Source organism: Gambusia affinis, linkage group LG06 (assembly GCF_019740435.1).
Source record: "Gambusia affinis linkage group LG06, SWU_Gaff_1.0, whole genome shotgun sequence".
NCBI classification, from domain to species: Eukaryota; Metazoa; Chordata; class Actinopteri; order Cyprinodontiformes; family Poeciliidae; genus Gambusia; species Gambusia affinis.
The window spans coordinates 5038679-5058330 of NC_057873.1; the positions used below are offsets into that span (position 1 = coordinate 5038679).

Consider the following 19652-nt stretch of genomic DNA (forward strand, 5'->3'; position numbering starts at 1 on the left):
AAAAAATCTGTTCCACCCAGAACTTCTCTAGTAGTTTTAGCTTAACTTGGTTCAAATTCTGAATTCTGTAAAAAAAATTCTCCTTTTCTATTCAATTATTAATCGTATAATCTAAAAAAATAATCAACAGATCAGCACTACACTGTATCGATGTTTAGTTTTCACAGCAGATGCATACTCTGCAGAAAATGATCAATCGTTTACTAAAAAATTCTATATTATTGCATCTTAGGCTATAAAACACTTATTTTCTTGTGTTTTATAGCACTTATTTTCTTGATTTAAGAAAGGAATTGAATTGTTTATTTTAAACTTTTAATGTATAAAAATAGATCTAAATGAAAAATAAGCAGAATGTGGCAATTTGTTTTAGCCGATTAATTGATTAATCGTCAAAATAATTGACAGATTAATCGATGTCTAAAATAATGTACTTTAAAGGACTATAAGCACATCTCACCTTGAGGATGCTCGACTTGCACTCCATCGACATCTCCTGGTAACCTTTCTGCTCCAACTCCCAGGCCCATGTGCTGTTCAGCTCCTGGCAAACCTAAACAACACAACAACATGTCAGGTATGTCTGAACTGAATCACAAAATCTCACCAAGTATTTTAGTCTAGTTTATAGTGTAAACTCTTGAAATAAAACAAATTACAAGTAGCTTTTCAGAAAGATACAAGAACTTCTTTAAAGTGAACATCCATCCATTTTCTGTTCACCCTTGTCCCTAATGGGGTCAGGAGGGTTGCTGGTTCCTCCCCAGCAACGTTCAGGGCGAGAGGCGGGGTTCACCCTGGACAGGTCGCCAGTCTGTCGCAGGGCAACACAGAGACATACAGGACACACAACCATTCACACACACACTCACACCTAGGGAGAATTTAGAGAGACCAATTAACTTGACAGTCATGTTTTTGGACTGTGGGAGGAAGCCGGAGAACCTGGAGAGAACCCGGAGAGAACCCACCATGCACAGGGAGAACATGCAAACTCCATGCAGAAAGACCCCGGGCCGGGAATCGAACCCAGGACCTTCTTGCTGCTAGGCAACAGCTCTACCAAATGCGCCACTGTGCAGCCCTTTAAAGTGAACAATTCTTGAATATTAATAAGAAGTAGAGCTGAGACAATTAATCGGAATGAACGCGATTAATCGGTTATTGAAATAATTGTCAACTAATTTCGTAATAAATTAATAGTCAACTGAAGTAAATAGACAGAAAAAGGCATTTTTTCCTGCACACTCTCAGAGCAGTAATTAGACCAGAACTACATAAAAATATACACATTTTCCATTTGAGAAAAAACAAAACTTCTTTGAATATATTTTCTACCCAAAACTCAAGAGGCAGAATTTTAATTTCACCTCATTCAAATTCTGTAAAAAGTAAAAATATCTCATATCTCACCTTTTCCTACCCACTCATTAATAGGATAGTCCAAAAAACTGCATTGATTCTAAGTCAAGCAGAAAGAGTTTTTCACACGTTGACGTCAGAAGTATTTATTAGCTGCCAATGCATCCTTTGCTACAAATAGCCAAGCATTCACTAAAGGAATGCTGCTATTGTATTTTGGGCAATAGCATATTTATTTTCTTATTTTATAAATAAATTAATTTGTTTGTTTGTATTTTTAAGTTTAGGTTTTTATACTGAAGATAAAAACCGCGATTAGAGATTAATCGCCAGAATATTTGATTACTAAAAATTATTGTTAGTTGCAGTCCTCATACAAAGTACATCTTGTTTTCTATGTTTTATGTAGTTTTGAGAAGAGTATTTTTTGCAGTGATTCCCACACAGTGAACACAAACTGTCTGGTGAGATCAAAAAGGAATTAAATGAAAACACATGGGCGATCTTCCTACCTTAGCCAGGTATTTTTCCCAGCGGTCTGTGGTCACGGACCTCCCCAGCTTTCTGAGCAGCTTCACATGGAGCTCCACCAACGGTTTAGGAACTGCAAAGCAAACACAAGAAAAGAAAATGCTTAATATCTCCTGAACATGAAAAAACTTCTGCTAAGAGCGAACAAAATGTTTGCTTTTTTTTTATGAACAAATATTGCAAAATATAAGGATAGTCAAGTATGAGTTAAAATAGAGTTGTTTCTTTCCACTGTTACCACAAGCTTGCACAGTACAAGAGATTGCTGAAAACTCTGTGTCTCCAAGCTGTTGCTTTGTTAGATCTTAAAACAATTGGCAGAATTTGATCAAAATGTTTTATAACTAGTCAAATTGTAAAGAATGCAATCTAAATTTTTATTTTTTCATGAGACTGAATTCATCTGATTTCATATTTCTGTATTTTATTTCAGTCTGATTGTCTTATAAAGATGACATTTATTGTTTTTTGGCACTAGATTAATCAAATGAATTGATGTAGAAACCACTTTTATCACTTTACAGTTAATAAGCTACAAGTGGCTTCTCTTTAACTAGACAAACTGCAGACAATCCTGAGGAGATACCAGACTAACTAACCAGTTATTATCAGTTATATTTCTACTAGTTAATAAACACCTGAGAACTACTTTTAAACAATAAATCTAAACATAAATCTAAACAGAATAATAGCATTTTTCAGCATGTGTTTTCCCCTTTTTTAAATGCCATTAAGCCATGTTATTTTTACTCAAGGTTATCAAAATCCCAGAATAACGTGCTGCTCCGTGTCTACTGCTACATCTAACAAGGACAGGATTTGTTACTTTATATCCAATGTTTTCAAGAACCACCACTGGTACTTTACCTGCTTTCAATTGTACTCAGAGTGATATAAGATGAGGAGGGTTTGTAAACAAGTTTTAAATACTTACTAAATATATATTACTCAAAATAATTACAATTTAGAGATAAAAAGCCTAAACAAAACAATAGAGAATATTTACACCCCCAATAAAACACCAAACCAAGAGACAGAGACCTAAAATTAAATGCTGGTGGCTAATGAAGGTTCTTTTCATCCAACTCTTAAGAGGAAACTTGTACACATTCAATTACTAAACTAACATATTTGCATATAAAAGCTATCTATGCATTTATCATGCGGAGATATACTGAAATACAAGCTGCCTGAAGTGCTAATATACTATTTATTATAGAAGCTAACAATAAATTTGACTTCAGGTGAGCTCCTGGTTTATTAATAGATAAAAGGTTTGTGGTTGTTTAAATTTTTTGTGACATAACAACATACAATAATAAGCCCAGATACTATTTTGTTCTGTTTTAAAACATCTTGACATCGTGACTTAAAAAGCTCGTTGTTTAGTGATGTGGTCCTTAATTTGAAATGTTTGAGAATCGCTGTTTTACATAATTATCACTCTAAAGGTTAGAATACATCAGAATCTGAATCAACTTTACTGGATAAGAATGCGTGCAAGATTATGACTTCGGTTTTCAAGCGCTCACAGCATCCAAAATATAAATATTTAGAAATTCTGAAAAACAAAATAGGGAAAAATTAACATCATGTACATTTGTGAAGCTATTTTATGCTTTTTGATTTGCTTATTACATGTTATACTGAATTATTATCGCATATTTTGTTGTGTAGTTTATTTTGAGATTTCTTTAGAATAAATATTTTTATTATTTGTCTTTAGATTAATGTTATTATACATAGATCTACTATTCTTACTTTGACAGTAATAACAACAAAAGGCACAATGTTACAACGTTCCTTAAAAACAAAATTAAACCAAAAAAATGAAAAGGCTACTATGGGTGGTCTGTTGTGAGGATGTCACGGAACATTTAAAATGTCAGGAAACTCCAGTTTTCTCTAATGACACGCTAACCCGTAGTCTAATTTTCTCAGTTTATTAGCTTAGATTGAGAGCCAAAACTATTAGGTCGAACATCCACATGTATGTATGACTTTGAATAAGGTCTTTCTAACTAACTGTGGTGTTGTAAAACAGCTACAAACTTCTTAAAACGCATTTTACAAATATTCGACAGAAATCCAGCTAGCTTGCTAGCCAGAGGCTAGTGCGCAGGCGCAAATTGACTGCCACTTTACCCCTCTTCCAGAAAATAACATCCAGTGTTCCGAACGAACATGGCTCTTTAGGGTCTGACAGCCCCAATAAAATGCCGACCGTGGTGAGCTGTTGCCCCGCAACACACCGGGAACGGTTGTTTTCATGTGGTCCAACTGCCTGCGAGACAAGGCCGGTGAAAAATTACACCTGACAAGGCTCCGGAGCTAACCGGTTGGCTGTGTGTGGTCACTCGGCGGAGCTGCATCATGGCTCCCAGTCCAACTTTAATAGATCAATCTGTCGGCTCTGACAACACTATCCACAGCTCCTCACTAAATGGACCGAGAAAAACATGGCGCCACATGTTGTGCTCCCTAGTGTGCCCGTTTCCCCCCAAAGTTTAACCTGAACGACACCTCACATAACTCGGGGTAAAAGTGTCAGACTACCCTGGAAAACTGGCTTCGACCCGGGCCATCCCTGGTAAAACAACGGTCCCGTTAAACGCTAAAGATCCAGCGGTGACGCTGCTCTGTCGGGTTCAGAGACAACATCACATTTTCCAACGGAGACCAACAACATCACGATGATGAAGGTACCAGTGGTGGTACTGGCCCCTTCGGCTTCCAGTGTCGCAGCTTCCCACCACTTCTTTCTGCCAACAGCTACCGAGCGCTCACCTCCCGTCGTGTCACGCAGATACCTCTCCATCTGCGGGAAAGTCAGCTCGGGGAGGTCCAACGCTGCTCCGTAGCGCTCCAGAAACGAACATACCTCCGCGAAGCTCGGGTAAAGCGGCGGGCCGGAGCTTCTCACCACCGCCGGAGCAGCCATCTTTCCAGGCGGAGAGAGAAATGTGAGGGGAGGGTTCGCCACTCGGATGCGACTGTGCGCGAATGAAATGAATGGAAAGGCAATGGAGGATCTACCGGTGTAAAATTAAACAACGGACATCACAGAAACTTCCGGAATGTACTTTCAAAATAACACCCCATAGGTAGATAACATAAAATAAAATAATATTTAACAATATTTCAGAAGCTAGATAAAGCAGCAAATTTAAAATTAATAAAGATCAAGAAAGTATGATAGAAAAGAAGGCATGAAATGGAAAAATTAGATAATTCAAAACAAGGCATTGATTTAGTTTTGCTATTGGGTTGTTGTTTTGAGCTTTCTTGCTTTGAAAAAGTGCAAACTGTTGAGATAAAATGTTTTTAACAAAACAAGCTAATCCAGCAACATCATTACAAAACAAAAAAGCACAATTTCCGAACCACAATAAGGACATCTAAAAATAGATTAAAACAAACCAGTTATGACAGGAAAGGAAGCATAACCTGATCAACCTTACTGTAAAATTGGTATGCAGATCAGGACCAATTTGACACTGGAGGTTTTTTAAATTTATTTATTATATTTTAGAATATTTTGTTCTAAGAAAATATATCTGCATACCAATTGTTGATTTTTTATTTTCTTACACAAAAACACAGATGTTTGGTTAATTTCAAATTAAAATCACAGTTATTTTATTAAAATTACGGTTTGTTAATAATGTTGACCTGCTTTTAAACTATAAACAACACTCCTTTATTGTATTTTTCTTGAACTAATCATAACAAATTAGAGGTACTTTTTTTTTTTTTTCCTAAATCCAACTTTGAAACTTCCGGGAAAAGCGTAGTGATTTTTTCCAACTTGATTGAGGCTCACAGAAGTTTGGGAGGACCACAGAGGGCACAGCGAGAATGCCCAGAATTCATCGCGACTAACATCAACAACAAAATGGTTTTGGTTTTCATTCCTCAGATATTTCCACTCGGAACTTAGTGGCCCCACATGTTCACAGATTCTCTCTACATCCTGTTATACGTGTGGACAGCGCATGAAAATGCATTTACGAAATATTTCCAGTTAAACTCTAAAGCCAGATGTTGGCATGTTTTATGGGAAGGCAGTCACTCCGCCTAACAGTATGCTACCTTTAGGGACTGTACGAAATGTAAATACAGAGGGGGGGAAAAAAAATCATAATTTTTGCTCTAACTACTAGTTAATCATGATTGCCGAGTTAAATAATTTTAAAAAGGCGGATATTAGTACTTCACTGATTCGAGTTTATGGGAAATCATTGAAATTTAGCTTGTCTTCGTTTATTATTATTATTATTATTATTATTATTATTATTATTATTATTATTATTATTATTATTATTATTATTATTGTGGTATTTTCTGCCAATTTTATAATTGTCTTATTATTTTTACCAAATTTAATTTTATTCTTTGCTTTATCATTTGTCTACCTGTGAGGCTGTGATTGTTGTAAATCGCTTTGGTCAGAGAGAATGTTGTAAATGTGCTATGTAAATAAACTTTGACTTGACGTGAATTTGAAAGAATTAATTTGAGGCTTTCCTCTGTAGCGTTTATAGTTATTATAACTACCCTATACGTTAGGAGCTGATGATGATTTCTTGATTATCAGCTCTTAATCAAGAAATTAATCCATATTTAATCAATTAATTTCTTTACAAAATTTGAGTGTATAGTTTATTTTTGTCGGTCATTGTTATTCTTAAATCTTAATCTTCAGTGATTCATAAGTTTCAATAATAATAATATCGACTGTTATTATTATTATTGACATTTGTTCACAAGTTTAAACCTGCTTTCTAAATTAGCTCAGATAACCTTGAAATAAAATTATTAGATGAATTATACAATTTTATTTTTTGCCTTGACTATTTTTTTTTAGTAATCAATCAATTAAATATTTGTTTATTTTTCTCTTTTGTAAAAGAGAAATAATTCTTTTATAATTTGTAACTTAAATTATAAATTACCGAGTTGCTGTAAACGCGTCATAGTGACGTCAAAATTATGTTTTCGGTCTGTCCGTGAACGCAGCAGCTGTATAAGACTGGCGGAAGGAGTTCTCAGCCTTACAGGAAGACAGTGATTTCGAAAGTTATTGTTGTTCTTTTATCAGAAGCGCTGTGCTGCCACTTTGCTTTGACCTGGAAAACTAATTAATCTAACGTTTTGAAGCGACCGGCTTCTGAAAATCACAACAATGATTCTTTAATCATTACATAAGACACACAGTATTGGTAAGTTGTTTTTTTTAATTTCATTTTTAAAATCACAAAGTTGTATGACATTGGATTAGTGAGTATAGTTCCAACGTCCAAACCAGGCCTTTGTCTTAAAACGTTATTTTTTTTAGGTATATATTTATAAAGAAATAATATTTAAATGTATTTTTTAAATGTGCTTCTTACTAAAGACATTGCATGTAAACAAAGCAGCCTGTTGATGCTTCAGTCACGGGTTGTTTTTAGCCTGGACTCATGTTTCACCACTTAACCCCATTAAATTGCTTAACTGGAATATTATTGAGGGAAACCACTGGCCACTCTTGGGACTAAATAGGTTTTTTTATGTTTTCTTGGAGGACCCCTATCTTCTTTTCTTCTGACAGCTGCAGGTGAGAAAATAAACCTGTTTTTTCACCATAGCTACAAATGAAACATATTTTTATGGATGTTAGTGTCTTAGTGGTCAATTCAGATCAAACTTTAGGAATATTGTGGTGAGAAACTGGCCAGTGTGGCTTTATTAGTCAGACCCAGTCAGACATATGATCACAAAGTGTAAACATTTTATGAACTATGCGTAAGCTTTAAGAAAACAAATTTACAAAATGTTGATATACTCCACCTGCCGATTATCTAACATGTTATCTAACTACTGACATAAGAGAATACAATGCAAAAATACAAAATCTTACCATGTATTTTTGACGTTTCTAGTGCGAATATCTTAGTGCACTTTAAATAAGACAAAACTAATTTACTTTTCAGCAAGCTATAGGATCTTATTTTAAGTAAATAATTCCTAAATATTGATGAATAATAACTTAATAATAACTGGCAGATTAATTTTTAGCAGTACATTTTTTTCCTTAAGTAAAATAATCTGCCAGTGCGACTAGAACCTTTTTTCTTTATATTCACTAATATAAAGGAATCACTGACTTAGAATAAGCTAAATATCTTAGTACACTATTCCAAGTGTACTAAGATATTTGCATTAGAATCTAGAACAGAAATACTTGGTCATAATTTTGTGTTTTTTCAGTGCAAATCTAGAGGGAATTAGTTCAGCCGTCTGGGTCGTGACAAATCGTCTGTTTTGTGTGCAGATAAGTTCAGAGAGGAGCGATGGCCATCGCTCACGTTGCTACAGAGTATGTGTTCAGCGACTTTCGGCTGAAGGACCCAAGCCAGGCTCGGTACCAGAACATCCGAACGGAGCTGGCCGTGGACAAGATGGTGACCTGCGTGGCTGTGGGGCTGCCCCTCCTCTTCATCTCCCTGGCCTTCGCTCAGGAGGTCTCAGTTGGTGAGTCAGACCAGAGCTAATCCAGTAAAAATCCAGATTATCTGCTTCTAGTCAGGCAAAATGAAGAATCATCAGCTGATCTGTGTTAGATTCAGCTGAAGGAATGGGAACAAATTGTGTCTATCACATTTGGCTTGCAACAAACGGTTAAAAAATTTAAATTTTGAGTTTTAGGATTTTTTAGGCACAAAAATGGTACAAACTTACTAATATATTGATGTTGATACTTAATGATATAAGTGTTTCATATTGGTCGATATTGATTTGTTTTAAAATATTGCTAACTGGTGTGACTTTAACTCTCATCCACAATTTTCACTTCACACTGTGATTTCTTATTTTTAAGCAGTTATTAGATAAGCAGTTACTGCAGAGTAACTGCCACTGCGCCAGTTACTCGGTAGGTTGTTGCTAAGAAACCAAAGAGTGAGTGAGTTGCTAGGTAACCAATGAGTGAGTGAGTTGGTGGGTTAAACCAATCTGCCTTAGCCGGCTATGAGAGACTATTGAGCAGCTAACGTCTATTTTCTGACTACATCGCCCAGAATGCTGTGCAGTTCTGGATTGGAGTTCAGTGAACGTATTGAATATTCTCTCCAGTGTATTATCTATTGATATTGATCACGTGTCTATCGCGATATATTTTATTGATGTATTGTCCAGCCGAAAAATATCAATTAAGGTGGAGCATTTATTGTATTGTTTTTAAATTTTAAATTTCAATTAATGATATTAAAAAAAAAAAAAAAAAGTAACAGTATTAATGGAAATGTTAGTTTTGCTGTTTTCTCCACAGTTTGTTTCATAAGAGCATCAATTAGTACCAGTAAATTTGAATGTATAATTAAATGTAGTTAATGTGTGCAGTTTAGTGATATAAATCAAATTTTTTAAGTTGGAATGGTTGTTTTTATTTTTAAGACCAATATTTATGTTTGTAGTGCTATGATGGGGCGCCATGCAGTCACAGCCATACAGTTACCTAAAAAATAAATAATAGCTGTTTTTTTGGGGGGTTTTTTAGCCATTTTTTTTTTTATCGTTACCACCACAAAATAATGACAATCAAATTCTGGGTCCATATCACCACCCCCGATGTTGATAACACATTTGTTTTGGAGTAGATATTTAAGTATATTTTATACCAAGTGCTATAGTTTAAATGTCTTTATTTATTTTTTCATTTCAGGTACTCAGATAAGCTGTTTTTCTCCCACCAACTTCTCCTGGAAACAGGCAGGTTATGTGGATTCGTACTGCTGGGCGGCTGTTCACAAATACAGTCTGGTTCTGGCGCTGCACAAGGTACACAAACACACACACACACACACGCACACACACGCACACACACACGCACACACACACGCACACACACAGAGATTTGTGTTTTCATCACTTGTGGAGACTTCACATTGACTTCCATTAATTTCTACAGCCTAACCTTTGCCATCACATACCTAATCCTTACCCTTTACCCTAAACCTAACCATCACAGACCTAGCTACTAACCCAAAAACAACAATTTACTTCATGGGGAACAAGAAAATGTCTCCACAAGGAGCAATGGTCCCCATAACCCCACATTGTAGACAGTAATAGGTTCCCATAAGGATATGAAAACCTGGTGCACACCCACACACACACACACACACACACACACACTGAAAATGTCTCCATCTAACCTTGCAAAAATATTTACACCACTAAAACCTTTTAACTTTGGTCACATCAGAGCCTTCAGAGGAGTCAGTTGAGGTGGTTCCACTAGTTCCACTGTCAGATTATTTCACTTATTGGGAAAATGTCTTGTTGTAAATTAAATAATCTGCCAGTGGGACTAGTGCTTTTGGAAAAATAAATATTATGTAATTAATGACTTGAAACAAGCTCCTATTTCAGGCTAAAATGTTACTTTTAAGTTAGTTTTGTCTTTTTTCAAGCATAATAAGATGTTTGCACTAAAAACAAAACCAAAACACTACATAATATTTTGTATCTGAGCAATGGTTTCTTTGTTTGTTTGTTAATTTTAAGGGGTAGTATTATGTATTTTCCAGTTACTACAATCAAATAACTCTTTCCAACAAACTTGTTCACAACATTTTACAGGTTTATGGTTTATATAAAGTTATTTTCATTTCAAATAAATGTGCTCTCTGTTGTGTTGACATTCTCTAATTCAAATAAAAACATTGAGGCATTTTGGTTTTCAAAATGTAAAACACTTCAAATTGTATGGATATTTTACTTGTACTATAAGGTCACATCAGGTTGTATAATTTGCCATCTGAAAGCAGTGACTTCATTCAGTTTTTGTTGTACTAATTAGTTCACGGGTGTGTTGGAAACGTTTTCTAATAGCATGCATTAAGACAGGGGGTGTGTTTGTTTGTTCACACTCCTGTTTGTTCTTACAGGCGTCATGAGGAATTTATATTTATATGAAAACGAGTTCAGGCTGAACATGTTTTCATTTACATTTTACTCGTACTCTAAACTTCTTTCTGTAACTGGTTTGCACTTTAGTCTCACTGCTTTACGTTTGGAGTCTATAAAAAATACTGGTTTATTTCTTCAGTATTTAATTTCAGTTTGTTCCTGTTGAGCATCAGGAGACGGTAGAGTGATTCGTGGTGTAGGAGTAGAGCGGAGGCTCTTGGTTCTCAACGCTGCTATCCAGCGCTACATCCCTAAACTTAAAACCTTTTCTGCATTTTCTCCCCCTTTTCTGTCTCATACTGAAAATAAATACCACAAAACATTTAAATAAAAATAGAAAAATCTAATAATACTGTACTCCAGATTGTTCATTCATTCGGTTATTAATTTGAACTTTAAAAAATGGCAGATTTTTCTGTTTGTTTATAGGATATTATAAATACATTTGCAAATAAATAATTCAGACTAAACATTTTATTTCTTAAATAAACTTTATTGAACCCCTGATAATTTGTAGTAAAGAATGAGTTTGCAGCTAAAAAAAACTTCTAACATTAATATGTGAAAAACTATGCAATTAATAAATAAAAGGACAGCAAAGGTGCTTAATAGGTTTATTTTATTTTTTACATACAATTTAAATTGGGTGAAGCTGAAACAGCTGGTAGTCGTGTTCTGGGTAGAGCATATTTTCCATCTTAAATGTAAATATTTTTCACACAGTTTTGGTTTAATTACTCCTTTGAGTGTGTTGTTTCATCCACAAATGGCCTTTTATTGAGTCTGTATGCTGCAGTTAACGATTAATCGATCAAACTTAATTGATGACTATTTCAATTATCAATTCATCTGATGAATGTTTCAGCCCTAGTGCATTCATCAGCATTAAACGTAACATTTTGGAGATAATATTCAGGATTGTGTGGTAATCGTGTTCTGGAGCTGCTTCTGATGAAACTAAAAAATGACATTATTGTCCGTTAGTGGAAATTGGACCGAATACAACGGTTGGTAGTTACCGCTTCAGGTCATTCTCTGTCCCCTCGACATCAGGTTGGGTAAACCTTGGGTCAAACTCGATTAAAGCCGGTCACCGTTAACCGTTCCTCCTCACCCCGTCTCTCCAGTTCTTCCCCTACATGCTGCTGCTGGTGGCGGTGCTGATGTACTGCCCCGCCTTGTTCTGGAGGTTTTCCGCAGCGCCGGTCCTGCAGTCGGACCTCGCCTTCATCATGGAGGAGCTGGATCGGTGCTACAACCGCGCCGTCACTCTGGCCAAACGCTTGGCGACCTCTGGGCTGCCGACCTCAGACAGGTACGCTCAGGGATCACACCCCGACTACAAAACACTGCTGCAGCTTAAGCTTTTTACTTTTTTCACTTCTCACTCCATGACAAAAGAGGAATTGTAATAAATTGCACCATTTTTTTACTAAACAAAGCTACTGTTTGGAAAATCTGTGCAAAAAACCCAAACACGCTTGCGGTTTGAAAAGCATTAAAAAGGAAGATATTGCAGTAAACTCTGACAGAGGAAGGCTGTGTCTTGATTAATGGCAGTCTGACATCTACACTGAAAAAACAAGTATTTTTGGTCTAGTTTCTTCTTTAATTATCTTAATACATTTGCAAATAAGACAAAACTAACTTACAAATAACTTTGCAGCAAGATAGAGGAGTTTGGTTTAAGTAAATAACTCTTTAATACTGAGGGAAAAAACTAATTCCACTGAAAGATTATTTCATTTATAACAAGACATTTTTTCCATCTTTTAAATTAAATAATTTAAAAGGGGATAAATATTAAATATTATTATAATATTTAATTAATATAACTTAAAACAATCTCCAATATTTTGCAAATTAGCTTTTTTAAGTAAAACCCTTCTACTTGTCAAAAATTGATTTATAGCTTGTTATATTCTTTAAATTACATCACTTTGTAGTTCTCAAATATTGCAAGACCAGCCAGTTTTGAGCTGCTGTAAGTGAAAATTTGTGACTTTATCTTCCACAGACAAGAAGTGATTCACTTAATCTAAATATTTATTATATTGTTTAGAAGTGAGTGAGAGTTTAAGATAATGTAATAAATGTTACTGATCTGCAGACGACAACAATAAAACGTTTTTCTACATCAGAGTTTTAGGGCCATTGTAGATTAATGAGTAAATTTCCACCAAAAAAACTCAGAAATTTTCTAGAAAAAAAAGGACATTTCTGAGTTAGAAAAGGGGAAAATTTGCTAGACAATAAACTCAGAATTTTTTTTAGATTAATCTCAGAAAAATATGGAAAATTCAAAAGTCGAACAATTTTGACTTTTGAAACAGAAAAATTATTAAAGTTGATTTTAATTTTCTGGACATTTCTGAGCCTAATCTCAAACTTTCTGGGGCGTGCTCCGGTGGCGTAGAGGATACCGCGCCCCACGCCTGGAGGCCCTCAGTCCTCGACGTGGCTGTTGCGGGTTCGATTCCTGGACCCGACGACATTTGCCGCATGTCTCTTCTTCCCCCTTTCCTGTCAGCCTACTGTTGTATAAGGGACACTAGAGCCCACAAAAAGACCCTCTGGTGGAGAAAAAATAAATAAATTCTGTTTTTATCTACAACGGTCCTAATTCGCCGCTGTAATTCTGAGTGTAAATAATTTATGTAAACTTTTCGCCGCTCTCTGGCCAGCGACCCCACGGAGGGTTGCTTCAACTACCCGCTGGTGGAGAAGTTCCTGACGACCAAGCGCTGCTCCCGGGTGCTGCTGTCCTACTACCTGCTGTGCCGCGGCCTGACTCTGGTCACGCTGCTCTGTGCCTGCCTCTACCTGGGCTACTACCTCCACCTGGCCTCCATCACGGACGAGTTCAGCTGCCTGCTGCGGGTCGGCATTCTCGTTAACGACACCAGCATCCCAGAGAAGGTTCAGTGTAAGCTCATCGCTGTGGGAGTCTTCACTCTGCTCAGGTAACTTTGCATCTGCAGCAGGGATGCAGACGGCTGCACTTACAGATGACTAGCAGTGCCCCCTGCTGGATGGAACATGCTCCTATAGAATGGCAGCCAGAGCAGTTAGCCAGAGATTGATCAATCCCAGGTGAGGCTCAGCTCGCTGCTGGCTCACCAGCTGCACTTCCGAGCATTTGAATGGGAAAATGCAAAAATTCACAGATTTTTGAAGAAAACATGATCAGAATTGGTTTGGCTAAATGAAAAATAGGTACTTTATAGCACAAACCACAGGATGAATATAGCAGTATAAATTATGTCATCATTATATATTATTTTTCCATGATGACCTCCCCTGACGCATGTCACTGATATTTATGTAGATATTATGAATTAGATCATCACAAACCGCACTCCATACCAGTAGGTGGCAGTAATGCTTTTTTCCCAACCACCAATAAAACTAAGAAGAAGAAGAACAAAGATGGTGTCGATGGCGAGGCTATTGAAAAGAGAAGGACCTGCAGTAAACAGAAAGGGGCGGGACGGACCGCTGTCAGTCTCAATGGGACCATTGCACTCCGGAAGTGAAGGGGGCGCTATTTCCTATAGAATCCGCAGTCTCCCGTCTTTATTTCCTTTTGAAATCTGTGGTATATCTTCAACTTTAGGAAGAATTTTCACTCTCAGCATGTATTTGAACTTCTCTCTTTTAGTTACTTCAGCGCAGCTCACAGTTTTTAACAAATTCATCTTCCGCTCTTTGTCTCTTCATTGTTTGTGTCCAGCGCCGTCAACCTGGTCATGTTCATCGCTCTGATCCCGGTGGTGATCTACGCCAGCCTCCGCCCGCTCTTCTGCCATGGATACGCCCTCTTCCTGGAGACCTACCAGTCTCTTCCCACCGTGAGCGTCCTGCCCACTCCCAGCGGCCAATGGGACGACCTCTCTCTGTACCTGCTCTACCTTGAGGAGAACCTTAGCGAACTGAAGTCATACAAGTACATGAAGGTGTGTTTGCTTCCTGTACAGGTCAGAGAGGAGAACCTGGGTCAGACACTAGATGGAAACTCTAAAGCTATTTTACATTTTTAGCTCAGTTTTCTTAATAAAGTGGCATCTGTGCTGTATTGACGAACTATTTAAATAAACTAAGACTGAATATTAAATCAGTAACAGGGAAGCATCTTGAAATAAAAAAAAATTGTTGTTTATCAACTCTGCTACGATCGTCATTTGTGCCACTAAATCTGCCACAATAAAATAATGAATCACTTGATACATAAAACAATGATTTAATATTATCCGAACAGCAGTTTTATCTACAGATAAATCAAAATTTCATTTATGATTTCAGTTGTATTTTTAGTTATTGTATTTGATTGTCTATTTTTTTATTATTTAAAATCTTCTCCAGATTCAGTGTTAACTGTCATTACTGTAGTGTTATCAATAATACTATTCAATAATCATTTCTGGGACAATTTAGCATTCAGCAAAATTTGTTATTGTGACAGGTCCGTGTGCCACTGTCATTTTAAAAATAAAAAAACTGAGGTCAAAGGTCAACTAGCCAACCACATTTACAAAATTAAAACAAAATTGGTGTTTGATTCAACTTTGTGCAGCAAAAATGTTGACTGTATTCCCTCCCATTAGAAGATATTACTTTGTTTTGGTTTTATAAAAGTTTGGGGGTCTGATTGACCTTTCATGACCTCTGGAAACATTTATCACCTTTAACACAATGGCAGCACAAATGACAATTTTTGCACCACAAACTTCTGACACCCTTTTTGTTTGATTTGAAGAAAGCAGTGGGAATCAACTTCACTTGGGTCCACATATATTGTGATGAACAATGTCAATCAATAGATAATACATCTGATAGGCTGTTCAATAATCTCAATGAACCTCGATCCAGAAACACACTGCATTCTGGGGAATGTAGGCAGAAGAAAGACTTTAGCTGCTGAATCTCTTTGGGCTAAGTAGGCGGAATCAGCTAAATCACTCACTCTTTGGTTACCTAGCAACAACCTGCCTACTTGCGCAGCAGCAGTTTCAAGTTTTGCCACTGTGACTCATCTATCCATCCATTTTCTAACACCCTTGTCCCTTAGCGGGTCTGGAGGTGCTGGTTCCTCTCCAGCTACGTTCCGGGCGAGAGGCGGGGTTCACCCTGGGCAGGTCGCCAGTCTGTCGCAGGGCAACACAGAGACATACAGGACACACAACCATTCACACACACACTCACACCTAGGGAGAATTTAGAGACCAATTAACCTGACAGTCATGTTTTTGGACTGTGGGAGGAAGCCAGAGTCACTGTGCCTTACAACTGCTTAAAAATCAAAAAGATTAAGGTGGAGTGTCAGGAGAAAACAGCTTGAGAAGAAACTTATGGATAAAGCAAGAACGGTTATGTCACTAGTTGGCCCATATTTTAGATTTTTAAAACAAAAAACAACTAATCAGTAATTATTAGCATCAACTTATACGAACTGCTCATTAATTAAAACTTTGTCGTCTTTTGTAACTCGTCTGTTTTCCATCCGCAGGTGTTGGAGATGTTGAAGAAGCGAGGCGAGTGCGCAGGAGAAAACTTTGACACCGTGGGGCTGCTGCAGACGCTCTGCCTGGTGAAGATGGACACCGTGGATGCGAAGAAGGCCCCGGATCTTCAACCCAAACCTCCGTCCGGTTTGGCTTCAGGATCAGAACCTGTCACCAATGACGACAAACCTGCAAAGAACAACGTCAGCTGTCCGAACAACACCAAGACGGAAACGGAGATGCAAGGTGAACGCTGGATCATACCTGTCAAGTTTAGGACATGAGAAAACTGGAAATCTTTATCCGTCCGCTGCTGCCTTCACAACATAATAAAGTCAGTTATAGCAAATAATTGATCAATTATAATCCAAAAGTGTTTAGATTAGATTTTTGTAAACAGTTTACTCTGAAAATGACAGAGGTTGTAGTCTAATTTCTGTCTTTACATGTCGAATTTAGAATGAACAATTTCCATTTTATGTATTTCTTAAAATAAAAACAATTGATAGATCAAATTGAACAGATGAAAATATAAGATGGCTTTATTATCAATGTGTGATCAATATTTCAACGGCATTATAACAATAGATAAAAAACGTCTCATAAACAAATATGCAGCCAGGCTGTAGTAGTGATGAATATGGATCATTTTGACTTAATCATGTTAATTTATTTTTTCAGAGCTCTCTCCATTGCTGCCAGGAATCGATGAGACAGGCAGCAAAACCGGAGAGGGCGGGACTCTTCGCCAGCGAGTGATGTGATTGGCTGGAGCTCTAAACTCATGATGGATCCATGAAGACGCTCTGAATGTCTGGATTCACCAACATGGCGCTGACTTTTTTTTTTTCTTTAATACTTGAACAAACTTGAAACTAAAGTGAACAAAAAAGGACTTGTTTGCTTTGATTTCATAATTTTACTGTTTATTTTCTTAAACTTTTGGTTGTTTTTCAGATGTGGTGGGTAAAAAAAAAAAAAAAAAAAATCACTACAAAACCAAAAATGACTCCAGCTTTTCCCCTTGATCGAGCCAACGTCGGAGGGGCTGCACTGACAGCAGAGCTGCACAATGTTGCTTGAAATTAAATCATCTCAGTCCGAGTTGAACAGTTTACAGACTCCTTTTGTGAGTACAGCTGCTGCGCCTGAATATGATTGTTATTCAGACTTCATCTGAGTTATTGTTTGAATCTGTGCTGCAGATTCAATCTCTCATTTCAAAGTTGAGGCTACGATTGCATCATCTCACCTCTAAAGCCGGAGTTATGAATTTCCCTGAGGAGAAACTGAATGTAAAGTGTGCTCACTGGATTTTCTGTTAAGTGGTACAAAAACAGAAAAAAAAAAAAAAACATGCATGATGCATCTATGTCTGTTTGGGAGCAGTTAGTTTTAATGAGATGGTCGATCACATTTCAGGATGCTGTAACATAAGAATTGCACAATGTGGTTTTTTAAGCTTTTTTCCCAGGTTTTTATGCTCATGACTTTCAAAAGAATAATTTGAATCTCTACCTTGATTTTTCTTGCTGAAGTAGTGGGTAGTTTTCTCAAATTTAATTTTTTCTTGCTGAAGTAGTGGGTAGTTTTCTCAAATTTTATTTTCTTATTTTAGAGATGCATGATGCTTTTGTATTGGGGAGAGATTTTCCAGTTTAACTAGGTACGGTGTGTTCATTTTTCTCATTTTAATTTTGTTGACTCTCAGGAACAAACATCTCACTTCAGATTTTACTTTATATTGAGTCCGTTTTGCTCACGAAATGCCTTTTATATCCAGTGTTCTTGATGACGTTTTTATTGAAAATTGTTTTTGTCGACAGTGTTTTTGTGAGGAGGGGTAGTTGTAGCGTTTTGTAGAATTAAAGCAGAAGTTTGTTTTTATTTTGTGATGAATAAAGATGGAATCCTGTTCTTACAGCTGAACTTAATGTTACGTTTACTAAATAGCCTGGGTCGCATTGGAAAACATCCAACCTGTGTTGTTCAGATTGTCATGAAAACATCAGATACAGGTCAATTACGTAAAATAAAAATCAGAATTGGGTCACTTCCGGCTGCAGTGTGAATGTAGCTCTGGTGTCCCACAGGGTCGTGTGTTAAGCCCCTTCTACGGCCTCAAAGCGAGACATGAGAAAAAAACAGTCTGGCGCTTTGGTCTCAACTAGCCCTGTTTTTTATTTATTTTTCCCCCACCAGGGGGTCTTTTTGTGGGCTCTGGTGTCCCTTATTCAGCAGTAGGCTGACAGGAGAGGGGGGGGAAGACATGCGGCAAATGTTGTCGAGTCTGGGAATTGAACCCGCGATGGCTGCGTTCGAGGACTGAGGGCCTCCAAGTGTGGGGCGCGCTACCCTCTACGCCACCGGAGCACGCCCCCTAGCCCTGTTTTTTGAAGGGCAGTTTTCTTTACTAACTTCAGTATCCATTTCATTGGTTGTTTTGATTATTTATTTTGGATATTTAAAATGCCCAGTTCTAGTGTTAAATGTATGTTAGAAATTAAAATAAATTTATCTGCAGTATGCCATTACCTATATGTTACTTGAAAATGGTTTCAAGACCATATTATTATTTATTACAATTAATTCTGGGACAATTTATCATCCAGCAAAATTTATCGTGGCAGGTCTAGTCTTAAAAATAAATGTCATTAGAGCTGCATGGTAAAGAAAATTGGAATTTTATTATTGCTGAAAACTGCAATGATAATTTCAGTTACAATTAAATCTTATTTTTCTAACTATTCCAAAGATGAACAGCAAGTGGAGATCAATCACTGGACAATCCTGGACAATCACTGGTGTGTTTGGAGCAAGGTATATTTTTATTTTTTGGTAAAATACTTTTATTTTTGCAGGTTTTTCTGTTTGCTTTTAAACTAAGCGCTGGAGTAAGAAAGTTATTTTGAGGTTTAACAGTCCAAACTTCTAAACCAGGTGACTTTACAGAGATCTACCTCACTCCATTGATGAAGGTAATGTTAAATTACTCAAAGGTCCTGTCTACTATATGAATATATATTTTTTCTAACACAAAAAGAGCCAGAAAAACACTAACAAGACTAAAAACCACAAATTCCAAATTCATTAGAATTAGCTACAGTATTTGTGGAGAAAAAGCGGAGCGGCCAGAGTCTGGTTGCCAGGTTCCGTCATTGTAAACATCAAGATATGGGTTCATTTTGTTTTTAGTTTTTTCTCACCAGGATCAAACATCTTGAAATATACGTGTGATTTTGTGAAAAAGAAAATATGGATTGAAATAAATAAATAAATAAATAAATAAATAAATAAATAAAT

General features: G+C 36.7%; 2 protein-coding genes across 5 annotated transcripts in view; one reads left to right on the plus strand and one right to left on the minus strand.

The window, feature by feature from the left end:
• rsf1a (remodeling and spacing factor 1a) overlaps positions 1 to 4940 on the minus strand; it is a 19282-nt gene extending 14342 nt beyond the window's left edge. For 2 of the 3 annotated variants that reach the window (XM_044118674.1, XM_044118672.1), the window contains exons 1-3: positions 4681 to 4940; positions 1875 to 1966; positions 461 to 553 (exon numbers count right to left, since the gene is read on the minus strand). In XM_044118674.1, the coding sequence (XP_043974609.1) occupies positions 461 to 553; positions 1875 to 1966; positions 4681 to 4834 (339 nt within the window). In that variant the 5' untranslated portion in view covers positions 4835 to 4940. The remainder of the gene's footprint in view (positions 1 to 460; positions 554 to 1874; positions 1967 to 4680) is intronic. The other variant, XM_044118673.1, reaches the window with a different exon arrangement.
• On the plus strand, positions 491 to 18278 carry LOC122832165 (pannexin-1-like). 2 transcript variants are annotated; one of them, XM_044118675.1, is made up of 9 exons: positions 6936 to 7115; positions 7460 to 7492; positions 8210 to 8409; positions 9599 to 9714; positions 11976 to 12163; positions 13533 to 13811; positions 14582 to 14804; positions 16355 to 16595; positions 17031 to 18278. In XM_044118675.1, the coding sequence occupies exons 3-9, from the start codon at positions 8229 to 8231 to the stop codon at positions 17111 to 17113; spliced, it is 1311 nt and encodes a 436-aa protein (XP_043974610.1). In that variant the 5' UTR covers positions 6936 to 7115; positions 7460 to 7492; positions 8210 to 8228; the 3' UTR covers positions 17114 to 18278. The 2 variants fall into 2 exon arrangements, with proteins under 2 accessions (XP_043974611.1, XP_043974610.1); XM_044118676.1 differs by lacking the exons at positions 6936 to 7115; positions 7460 to 7492 and adding an exon at positions 491 to 577.
• Positions 18279 to 19652: the final 1374 nt, after the last annotated feature.